Here is a 13,108-nt window from a genome sequence, read left to right on the forward strand (position 1 = left end):
CTGAATCCCACCACTGCCCACTCACTGCTAAATTTGGATGGTTACCAAAAAAAAGTTTCCCCTCTACTGTGACATGTGGGAATATCCCCCTGTACTTTAAAACAATTACCAAACCTGTGTGTATGCTGCCACCTATGTTCTATGCCATGAAACCTCCATGTTTATATGCTTCATTACAAAATTGCCAACTTTGCAGGAATACATATAGAATCTACATAAAGACAGCTTCTTTATATCTTAGATAATGTTATCTAAATAATTTGTTTTATATTTTGTAATGATTTTGTACTCTTACTGACTTAGTTTTGACTATATTTATGCCATTTACTGGAGAACACTTTTCTTCTAATCTTCCTCAATTGTTTGTTTAAATCATAATTTTTCACTATCCAATATGGTTTTCAAAAAATATTACTGTCAGATATAGAAAACACAGCTTCTTTCAAAATTGAAAATGTAATACAAAGGGTCAAATTCAGTTTTATTTTTTGGTGGATAATTGACACTTTTGAGAATCAGACTGAAAATTAATTGCACAGTGAAAGGGTTAAACACTCACATCTGCTTCTAATATTTGAAAAACAAAGAAGTTTTTACGTTATATTTTATTCTTTTTTTCCCCAGATGTGAAACTTCCAAATAGAGGTTAAATCAGAAAAGCCATGTACATACCTTCTTTATACTGAATGTATTTTTGCCCACTTATCTGAAAAACCTTTAAAAAAATGTAATCTGAGATAAGGAGATATTGCTGTGATTGATTCTTTTCTAGTACATGTGAAAATAAACAAATGTTGTGCATGCAATTCTTACAAATATGTGTGTGTGTGTGTGTGTATATATATATATATATACATATATATATATATGCTACTTATTTCAATCGGCCAATTTTAACCTGAATACTCTATTATTAGTATAACTATTGTTTAGAAAAGAACAAATTTGACATAAACCAAATTCAGTTATACCTTAATTCCAGAGAGTATTTCATTCATAAATTTCAATCTTGAATCTTTCAAACCCATCTGTTTGTCCTGAAAAAATAGAAAAAAAAGTCTAAAAAATTTACTTTATGAAATACAGAGATAAACTCTGTTGACTTTCTGGAACAGGCATGTATTTCTAAAATAATTTTATAACCATAATAATACTGATACAATAACTTTCACTCTGCCTCATCTTCTAATGGATTAAACACAATGCCACTACAACCAGGGCCAAACAAACACAATTGATTAAATATATCAACAGAAATGTAAACAAAAACTTTCAAACAACTAAGACTCATATTTTATCACATCAAAAAACAATTAGTAAACCTACGTCTGGCCAGGACTAGGTACAAATGTTAATAACCAATACAACTTAAATCTCAATGTGATTAATTTCAATAAATATCAAAGGAATTAGGAAAAAAGAACCAGAAGAATAAAAAACCTATAGAATAACACAATGTTTCAAAACTAAACCACTTCTCAATATCATGAACAATATCAAGCAATAACTCTATATTTTATGAATTAACTCATTTTCAATATCAAGTAAGGCTTTTTCATTAATTGTAAGACCATAAGATTACAATTCATGTGACTAGCTATTACCATAAACTTACATAATATTTCACATCAGTATCTTTAAGTCACTGCTAGGGGAAGCTAGTGTCAGTTTTGTAATACATACAAACATACTCAAAATCAACCTAAATAAAAGGTGAGTTAGCACTTTAATATAACTAAAAATTCATAGTTGAACTAAAAAAATAAAAAGAATAACTAATGTAAGGTAAACAAAACCAAAACAAAATAAAAGTAGAATTCACTATCTCAAAATCTAATTTTTGTTTTTTAATCTTTGTTTCCAATATTAAAAATCAAATTTCACTGAACTACTTATCATATCAATATTTATTTAAATGTTGTGTTCAGAAAGAATTTTATGGAAAAAAACATGTTAGTATATAAATCTCTGTGTGAACTGGACTATATTTACTGAATGTTGTATAATAGCTGCATGTAGGTAACTAGCTCAAACTGAAAATAAACTTGAAACCTTTCGTTATAATTTCTTGTTTAATTTTTTAACTATAAAAAATAGCATAGTAAGCACAATATTCATATCTCAGTGATACAGTGTGCTATGACAAAACTATTTGAGGTATGCTAGTTCCCTTTGAAAAAACTAATATTTGAAATCTAAAATATAGTGGTGATAAACAGTCCTTTGGTATTTTACCATTTGTTCTGTCTTCTTGAAAATTAATGAGACTGAACTTTAAAATCAATGGGTGTTGTTATCAGTCAATCATCTTATAGACAATTGTGTATACAGAGATGTGCAAGTGAATATAACCCAAAAGCTAACTGAAACATTGTTGAATATCATAGTTGAAATTAAATAGTAATAGTAGTGGTAGCTGTTGAATGTTATCTTATCAAACTTATTGGAACATCAGATCTTGAGATGAGTTACCAAGTTTTGTCACTGGGAAATAAATTTTAACAGAACGAGCCCACCTTTAGATTTTGTTTTCAATACTTGCCACCGACAGTGGTACACAGGTAGAAGAATAGATTAGTTACTACTCTTCTTGGAACTCAACTACCACCAATTGTTACTAGTTACAATTATCAATTACCATCAGTGTAAAGAAATTTTGAGGTCTATTTCTCAGGCAGAATTTCAAAATGTCCCAAGGCACTTTCACTGGATTTAGGTTAGAGGTTTGGGTTTACCCAAAAAACAACAACAAAATTCTGAATGTTATTTGTCTAAATTATAACTGGACATAGTGTGTGGTATAGCAGGATATATTATCATACTGAAGAATGTCTGGTCATTGCCAATCGATTTCCATAAATATAGGCAGTTCTACATTTTCAAGAATGTTACAATACTTCAAGGTATTCATGCAAGCTCTTTTACATGTAACTACTGGCCTAAATCCAAGCTAGTCAAAACAGGCCCATAGCTTGATTCTGGAATGACACTCATTGGCTTGCAGTCCTGAACTCGTTAAAGTTGTATGATATATTTTAAAGGAAGATTTGTGATTTCATTTCAACGTAGGTTTCAAAGTTAATATAGGCCAAGAGAGATTAATTTTGGGTTGTCAATCCAATATTCAAGACTAACACATCTAATGATATTTAATTTTTTAGCACAGCGGATTTTGACATTTGTAGGCTGTTTGAACAACTATATCACCACTGATTCAACCTACTACCACTCTTATTTGAAGATTCATGAACCTTTTTTTCTCATTGCATCTTGATTCCGACTGGCTGGGTGTGGCAACTACATAGCAATTCACCATGGTATTCAAATACAAACTAAGTAAAATGTAGCTAGGAGTGTAATGTCCCAATAACTTTGGTAATATATAGTATACATGTTAATTTATAGAGAGTTCAAAATTGTGCATTCCTATAAAACAATAATTGGCTCTTTTGTGTTGCATGCTTGCCATAATAAGTCATTCCTCAACAGACTTCAAAACTTTTTTCTATTGCATGAACAGTCTGAACTTAAATGAAGTTAATAATTTAAGTCACATGACTTCAGGGGTATAGGTATAAATCCATAAAGGGGTGTGAAATATTTGGAGGAAAAAGGAAATGAATGATGAAGCTATACTGTGAAGTTCAAGTTCATATCCCTTGGTGGATTCTTGGTAGATATATGACAATTTATTGGTCTGAATAAGCTACTTAGGGATGTTGGAACCTGTAATGATATGAATATATTCATCTATAAGTAATCAATGTTTTCATCTGATATCTTGCTATAGTCTTTGATAACAGACTTTTTAAACTTTAGGGCTCTGTACAGTTATTTTTTGCTAACTTTTTATCTATATATACATCTTATTAATGTCCAGTAAACATCACTATGCACCAGTAGTGCCAACAGAGGAATATATAATTAGAAACCCCTTACAGGCATATTTTTGGGAAAAGGGAAATAATAGACAGATTTAAATCAAAGCAGGTTAGTTTTTATTATTTACAGCCTAAATAGCATTTGGATGTATTCCAGTACCAAACTTTAAGGATCAGACATCAAGATATGAAGTAAGGCAATTGAAGATGGGAACCCTAGTTCTGTGCTTCAGCTGCTTCTAAAAACTGCTGAGGAAATGTGTTGTGGTACTTTCAGATGCAAAAAGTACATGGGCTTGAATAGTTTCAAGTAACAGTATATGGAAATTCTTTATATGGTAGACACATCATCTGTGTAATTACATTACTGGATGCCTCCTGGTGGCTAAGTGATAACTCTTAAGAGTTTATTACACAAAAAATTGGATTCTGATATCTGTGGTGAGCATAGTACAGAGAGCCCATTATATAGCTCTGCACTTAACAACAAAACAAACATTATTGGATAAGTTCTAATAACAAAATTGTAAGCAATAAACATAGCATTTGAATAATACATAGATAATTAGACCTATAAAGGTGTGATGAAAACTTTGTGATATTTCACTATTTGTTCAGCACAACTTAGACATGAATAGGCCCAGTATAGTAAAACAAAACTATAGATTTAGATTATATTACGGTAGTTCAAGTCCTTTTAGTCTCTTCATAGTAAATATGTGTATTATAATCTGTAACAAAACAGTAAAGAGAGAGAATCTTGGAGTTCATTCATATCTAAACGGGTTTAGTCTAATTTATATAATGAAGGATTGAAATTTATAAACATCTATCATGGAAAATTATATGACAAGAAAAAATTGAAGATATTAATCTAACAAACCTGAATAACTTGTGCTTTCTGTGACAATATTATTGACAATGGAAGAATTATAAGAAGCGTGGCCACTCCAGCAAGGCAGGCTGGTCCAATGTACTGCCACAGAAGAATCATAGCAAGAGTGATTCTTATAGGAGCACCCCATATTAAAGTTACGAAAAGAGCAACATTGAAAACTTTTTCAGCATCAACAGCCATAAAATTAACAAGCTCTCCAACTGTGTACTGACGACGAGTATCACTAGACATATGCAATGCCTGAGGAGAACAATATTTATTATTAGTATATATAAGCCAGAATCAGTGATGTAGTGTATCTTGACGAAAACAGTTAATGAATTATAAATGTTATGATCATTAAAGCATTCATAAAAATACTTGAAGGCAACATAATAAAAGATATAAAATACATTTTTATCCATATCCTAACTGTAAATTCTTACTTTGTAACAGAATTTAAATAATTACTAAAAACCAAATAATAAATATATCATACTAATCATCTTATTATTTTTTTTAAGCAAATAGAAAATAAGAAATTTTTCACTTCACACTAGATTTAATTCTAGATGTATGTTTAAAACAGTATTTAACCCAAAAAGAATTTAAATGTAGTGGTATCTACTTTCTAATAAACACCAACTATAAATGATCCATGCAGAATAAAAATACCTACCTTTCGATAGATCCCAGCTATCAAAGCAGATTTTACTTGCAATGCAGCAATGTAGACAAAATAAACAAAATGCATGAACATTAAGTTTCCCAGAACAGTATTGAAAAAAAGCAAAAGGCCATAGAGTAAACCTCTCCACATTGGCTCATCACTGGATACAAATTCAATCAAGAAGCTACAAAATAATAATAAAATCTCATATAAAACTTCTTAATGATGTACATTTTCCCCTCAGTTTATGCTGTGGGGGTAGTCCACTTTTAAATTCAAGAAAAGTTATAATTTTCCTACACTGAAAATGTATTTCCCACAGGTACTTACTTCCACTCACATACATAACTATTCTCATTCAGTGCTGCTCTCTATTTGCAAATAGCCTTTCACTCTCATGCACCCTTCAATTCACATGGTTGAACTGATTCTTGCATGCAAATTATCATGTGACAAACCTCCACCAAAAGTAGTGCCCCACACCCACGTGATTCACATGACTTCCTCTATGCTATTCTAACTAACTATCAATTCGAGTTTAGGCAGAAACATAAGCATTGGTTGACAGTAGGGAGGTAGTGTGACCATAAGTAATTACCTGTCGGAAATACATTTTCAGAGTAGGAAAATTATAACTTCTGAAGAGGTACCTTATTTCCGCTCACCTACATAGCTAGAATCCCACATTGAATAGGTGAAGAGACTAGTGTGTGGGAGAAAGTAGAAGCATCCTTCAAAAGTGTCTGAAGGACACCATAATGAGGGAACCCTCTAATGAGAGGATTATACGTGGGATACAACACCAACTCTATACCAAGTATACTCTTTGCCCAGATGTGGAAAAGGTGTGACAGATCCAGAGCAGAAAATTGTGAGGAGCACATCCCATTGGGAGAGAAAACGATTGGACACTGATCCTAACCACAATATGTTATAATTTCAATCTCCCTAATGAACAGAATGTGGGTAAAATAAGGGATGTGCCCCAAGGCGTAGAGTGGCTAGAGCATGATAGACCATACATGGCAAGTCAACTGCATCCAAAACTTGACTACTGGGAACTGACATTCGTGTTGGGGTAGGAAAGAGGATCATACTATCTTCATCTCAAGTTCAGCCAACTGGAGAGAGAAATCCCACCACCGATCTACAAACAGGGCACATGTGAGCAGAGTGAAATATATATCCCACTCAAATCAAACAGACTGGAACCCCCTGAAAAGAAATAATGTCCTCAGAATAAAGACATTGAGGGGTAGTGCAAGAGGAAGAAGTGGAGCAACCAACAAGTGCACCCACTGTGATCCACAACACTGGGATAGTGCACTCAAGGCAAACTGAATGAGGGACCAGGGTCACCCTGAACATACGTGTGAGGACTTAAGTTGATTGATTCAGCTCTAAATCCAAAACTCAACAGTTGGGAACCAACATCTATGTAGGCATAGGATGAGGGATCCCAATCGAAGGGGTGAACTGCATTTATTTATGTCAGCACACTACATGACAATGGAGTTGAGATGCAGGTAAAAGGTAAGGTGCCTGAATGGAGTGAAGACACCAGGAATTGATTATGGGAAGAAGGAGACAAGGAATAAAAGGCCAATTGAATCACAAGCTGAACCCAATGGTAAGTGCGGAAGGGTAAAAAATCATGAATAGAGGAGTGGTGTAAGGGAAAGAAACTGCACAAAATGGAAAGCTGCCTTGAAAGCAATAAAGCATCCCAGAGCATGTATGGGACAGAGAAGGCTATTCAGATCTGACTGAGAATAAAGGTGGAAGATGGCACGAAACGAAAATGAGGAAAAGAGTATTCCACATGAGCCCCCAAAGTGCAAGTCGGTAAAACTGATTCAGAAAAAAAGAACATAGAGCCAAAACCGCCAAGAAAACCAGATCTATGGTTGCCAAGAAGGATCAATTCTAAAGACCCGACCAGGAGTGACATGGATGATCAAATTCACCTTGGGAAGAAGAATGACAAAATGAGAAAAAACTAAAGTTACAAACTGGATCTAATCCTGTCTGAACATATTGAGCAAGTGTAAGATGAACTGGAGACCCGAAACAAAAGAGGTAACTTGGAATTGAGAAAAGAGTCAAATGCTTCCTGTGGAGAAGTACCCCAAAGGAGGCAGAACCACCAAACATTTGAGGATCAAGAGGCCACTCCTTGGGAGAAAATGTATTTGGACTGAAAAGGCGATCTGCAATGAGGGAAAAACATCAGGAACATGACATGCCAGGAGACATGTCAAGTGTGTGTGGGTTCAAAAAGGGAGATTTACTGGCTACCACAAAGGGAAGAAGAATTAGTGCCTGCTTGGTGAGTGATATAAGCCACCACCATTGAGTCAGAATGGAATATGATTAGTCATATCCAGTCAAGAGGAAGAACAAATATGAACATGGCATTGGATTCCTTGTATGCAAAAACATCGTGAATACTGTTATGGGTTGCTGCCCAGTCTCCAGCAGGCTCATCACCATCTGCCTGAGGGCAACTTCATTCAACATCACAGTGTATACCCCAATGTCTGACTATGACGACAATGAGATGGAAGACTTTTACAACCAACTGCAGGACCTAATAGATCAACCACCCAAAAAAGGACATCCTCATCATACAAGAAGACTGGAATACAAAAGTTGGTGAGGATGAACAGACAAACTGGTAAGGCATCAGCAGACGGTTCTGCAATACTGAATCAAATGAAAGAGGACTCCTGGAGCTTGCCACACATAACAACCTTGTGTTAGTTAATACTTTTGGTCCTCACAACTCATCCAGAAGATGGACCTGGCACAGTCCAAATGGACAACATTACAACCAGATCGACTACATCATGGTGAAAAAGCAATTTTGAACAGGAGTCAACATTGCCAGAACATAAAGTTTTCCAGGAGCAGACATCGTAAGTGATCATGACTTGTTGACGATGATTTTTTATCTCCGCCTAAAGAAATTCAACAAACCAAAGCATACAAGAATCAAGTTTGACCTTGAGAAACTGAAGGACCCTGATGTGGCAAAAGCCTTCCAAGCAATGATTGGTGGGAAATTCGTACTTTTTATCCTCTTGGGTGACGAGAACACAGACCTAGATTTAATAATAGCCACCTTCAACACAACAGTGACTGACACAGCCAACAAGATCCTTGGCAAGCACTGTCAGACTAAGAAAAACCCTACATCACACCAGATATTCTGGACCTATGTGACAAAAGAAGAGAACTGAAAAAGAGAAAAGGAAATCCTGAAGGAGTGCAAAAATACAGAGAAGTCAATAACAAAATATAACAGAATGAAGAATGCAAAGGAGAGCTGGATAGAAGAACAGTGCAAAGAAATTGAAGAAAACTTAAACAAGAACAACAGTAAAAAAGCATACAAACTTGTAAAAGACCAAACAACTGTAAAACATGGGGGAGCCACCACCATCCAAGACAAATCAGGAAAATGCCTTATAGAAAAACAAGAGATCTTCCATTGGTGGATAGAGTATTGCTCAGAGTTATACAATCACAAGAGCAATGGAGACTCAACGGTACTACACTGCCCTCAAACAACTGAAGAGGACAACTATTTTATACTTCGAGAAGTAGAAAATGCAGTGAAATCACTGAAGAAAGGGAACTCAGCTGGAGTTGACAACATACCAGCAGAACTGGTTCAAGCCAGGGAAGAAGACTTTATCATCACCTTCACAACAATCTGCAATAAGATCTGGTAGACAGGATAATGGCCCACCCTTTGGACCCAGTCTATGGTCATCATGCTTCCCAAGAAAGGCAACCTACAGCTGTGCCAAAACTAGCAAATAATCAGTCTCATGAGTCATCTGAGTAAAGTCATGTTAAAGATCATATTAAACAGACTCAACCCCGAGTGGAAAAGATCATTGCTGAAGAACAGGTGGGGTTTGGAGCAGGATGAAGCACAACAGAACAGATCTTCAATCTCAGGATCCTTTAAGAGAAACATCTCCAACACCTTTATCATATCTTCCTGTACTCCAAGAAGGCTTTTGACAGAGTATGGCATGCAGCCTTATGGGCAACCATAAGGAAGTACAACATCAGTGCCAATCTTGTTTAAATCATTTAAAACTTTGATGATAAGGCCATGAGTGCAGTCCTCATAAATGGCAGATTAGGAGACTGGTTTCTAACAATGGTTGGAGTTGACAAGGATGCCTACTCTCACCCACCCTCTTTAACATCTTTCTAGAAATGATTATGACCGATGCCTTGGAAGATCATGCAGGTATTGTCAATATTGGAGGCAGGCCAATCACCAACCATTGCTTTGCATACGACATTGATGGCTTAGCAGAAGAAGAGAAAGAACTAGTCAGTTTGGTGGTATGCCTCGACAAAACATCTACATCTTAAGTCATGAAGATCAGTGCCAATAAGATTAACTAATGACCAACAACAGCATCAGCATTGAGATCAATGTACACATACAAAGACTTGAAACAGTAAAAAGTTTCAACTACCTGGTATCAATTGTCACAGATGAGGGTTCCAAACCTGAGATACTTTCTAGGATTGCACAGACAACAACAGTGCTGGCAAGGTTGAAGCTATTATGGAACAACAACAATATCACTCTTAGTTCCAAAATTAGGCTGTTGTGCTCCCTTGCCACCCATATTTCTGTATGCTTGTGAAACATGGACCCTTACAGTAGACCTAAAAAGAATAATACAGGCCATGGAAATGAGTTGCTACAGAAAGATCTTGCACATCTCATATAAAGACCATGTTACCAACAAAGAGGTCTGCAATAAGATCAACCAAGCTATCGGACCATACAAAGATCTCTTGACCACTCTAAAAAAACACAAACTGAAGTGGTAAGGGCATGTCTCACAATGATTTGGCAAAGACCATCTTGCAAGGCACTGTGAGAGTGAAAAGAAGAAGGAGTGGAAAGACAACATCATAGAGTGGACAGGCCTGGAGTTCGTCAACTCCCAAAGGGTGGTGGAATACCAGTAAAGATAGAGATAGCTGGTTGCAAAGTCGTCAGTGGTGCCCCAACGACGCCTAGGGTTAAGGGACAAAGTGAAGTGTTAGGTAGGTAACAAGAAAAACTTATCCAACTGGAAAAATTTAACCATCCAAGCTGCTTGTGTAAGAAGAAGATGAATATGTTATGACCACCCTCGTTCAGAAGGAGCTAAATGAAGCCAGACATCCAGGTGGCAGTGTTAACAAAATCCTCCAAAATGCGGAAGTCATATAAAATACAGACCACCTGACAAAAGACATATGGAACCAAAAGAAGTTCAAAGGGCAAGGAAGGAAACTAATACTGTATCACGAGTGACAAAACATAAGATAGCATCCAGAGAAATGAAAAATATGAATGTGTACCATGGGCATTCTCAGTCCTGCAGATATTGCCCACCCAACTGTGATCAAAGACTACATATCAAAACGGGGAAGAACAAAGAAGCGATTGAGAACTTTAATCAGCATCAAGCATACAATAATGGAGAACCCCATAGGTAAGACAGGGAAAGTGCCAGACATGGAACATGAATAAAGATGGCAATGACTCAGAATAAAATAAAAGAGCAACCCCCCACAAAAAAGAATATAGTGTAGTAGATACCCCACGTGATGCTAAATGCACAGGAGTAGCCCCTAAAAATGGACCAGTGGAGAAAACAGCCAACCATAAGTCCCTATTATAAGTGATTGGTAAACAAATGGTACAAGACAGTGTCCCACCCCAGAAGATTCCAAAAGCAAAGAAGCCACATGTGGAGGGAAAGAACTGAAGATAGCAAACACCCCAACATTGAGGAAGGAGGTAGAGATATCCCACAAGTATCCCCTGGATATAGGTGGAATGCCTAAGAAACGAGGCATAAGGTAGATATTTCCTGTAGGAGAGTCAATATGGTAAGAAAAAAGCTAGAAAACTAGGTGGGGGATAAAATGGATAGCATTAACAGAGACTCCCCTACAGGGCGAGAGAGATTCCAAATACATAACATCAAGAAGAAAATATGCCTGATGTTAAGCTAAGGTAAATATAAACAATGCCTGTGGAAGGTGAAGCATGCTAGTACCTTCTCCCAAAAGACACAAAAATGCTCATCATGAAACAACATTTGAAGGAGGAGAAAATTATACTGCGATACGTGTCTAAAAAGGGCCGAGTTAGGCCTAGCAGATTATGTAGTAGTGGTCTGGGAAGGCAAGTCATAATCAGGTGGAGGAAAACTGACAAAATCTAAGTTGCCATAAATGTGTTCAGCAGTTGTAGGAGAAAGGCGGGCAATATCGGGAGAAGGTAGGGCTGACCCCGACCCTTAGGGTATAAATTATAAAGAATTACGAAAATGAAATAGTCGATATATAATGTAAATTTAAGTAAGTGTGTAGTGAAATAAACATATGTATAACATGTTATATGTACTGAAAAATAAGATATTTAACATAATTATCGATTTACCCATAAAATGAACTGCAGGTAAACTGAAAATAACACTCTTGTTAAGCCTAATAAAACTATGTAGGGCAAAATATATCACTAAGCTCTAATTTAAAACTAACCTAACAATAATATGTACAATACTGGGAGAAGTTTGAGTGAACCCCAGCTCCAGGAGTCCACATAAACAAAGTTAATATGACATATAGATAATAATAAAAATGAAATAGACGTTATATTGTAAAATTAAGTGTGTATTGACAATAACATGTGTATGAGATGTGATGTTGTGAAGAAAAACAATATAGTTAACCTAATTTACGATGTACCAGTAAGATGAATTACGGGTAATTCTAAAATAACAAAGACCCATGTTATGCCTAACCTAACATTATAGGACAAAGGATACATCTAAGCTCTAATTTCAAACCTGAACTCGACTATGAATATTGATCAATCTAACTAAACGTATGTTATTGAATCCAAATAATAATAATTGAACCCAGATAATAATATTAGCAGTAAAAATATTCAAAGATCCTAACATTATAATGCCTTATCTTTCCAAAGTCAATGGGCAGTATTTCAAAATGTGTGAACCCCAAACTGAAGTCGAGGCCCAACGAAGGTCAGCTCATTTGTTTATCAATCTCCTGATGGAGTAAAGTCGAAAACTTTCCAATCGAGGCCATCACCTGAAGCCTGTAAATATGCTGATAGAAGATATAACCTCTGAAGTGGTAACTTAGAATTCAAAATGAATAACCAAACACAACATGTTGGCAGAAAAAAACTGTAATGAAGTATTAAGTTCCATAACTGGGTAGAAAAATAAAATAATACCACTTCGGAATATGTTACAAATATCACTATTGTATAATAAATAGTAAACTTGTTGAGAGAAATTGATTAGAAAATAAGAAAATAGATGCTTATGTTTCTGCCTAAGCTCGAAGTGATAGTTAGCATAGAGGGAGTCACATGAATCACGTGGGTGTGTGGCACTACTATTGGTGGAGGTTTGTTACATGGTAATTTGCATGCGAGAATCAGTTAAACAATGAGAATCAAGGGATGCGTGGGAGTGAAATGCTTGTGGCATTGAAAAAGATTTTTGCTATTATAGGGCAGCACTGAATGAGAATAGGTATTGTTACACCTCCATTCGTTAGTTAATTTTCTGTAAATTCGTTCCGACGAAACTTTAGCGACACAAGTCCTTT

The 13,108-nt window shown here is 35.7% G+C and overlaps 1 protein-coding gene across 1 annotated transcript in view; it reads right to left on the minus strand.

Moving 5' to 3' along the window:
* Nucleotides 1–965: 965 nt before the first annotated feature.
* The window catches only part of LOC106474985 (multidrug resistance-associated protein 1-like), a 29,517-nt gene continuing 17,374 nt past the window's right edge, over nucleotides 966–13,108 (minus strand). The window contains exons 5-7 of the mRNA XM_022403232.1: nucleotides 5,438–5,612; nucleotides 4,765–5,019; nucleotides 966–1,037 (exon numbers count right to left, since the gene is read on the minus strand). Coding sequence (XP_022258940.1) covers nucleotides 966–1,037; nucleotides 4,765–5,019; nucleotides 5,438–5,612 — 502 coding nt within the window. The remainder of the gene's footprint in view (nucleotides 1,038–4,764; nucleotides 5,020–5,437; nucleotides 5,613–13,108) is intronic.

This window comes from Limulus polyphemus, unplaced genomic scaffold (genome assembly GCF_000517525.1).
Source record: "Limulus polyphemus unplaced genomic scaffold, Limulus_polyphemus-2.1.2 Scaffold7938, whole genome shotgun sequence".
Classification (NCBI taxonomy): domain Eukaryota; kingdom Metazoa; phylum Arthropoda; class Merostomata; order Xiphosura; family Limulidae; genus Limulus; species Limulus polyphemus.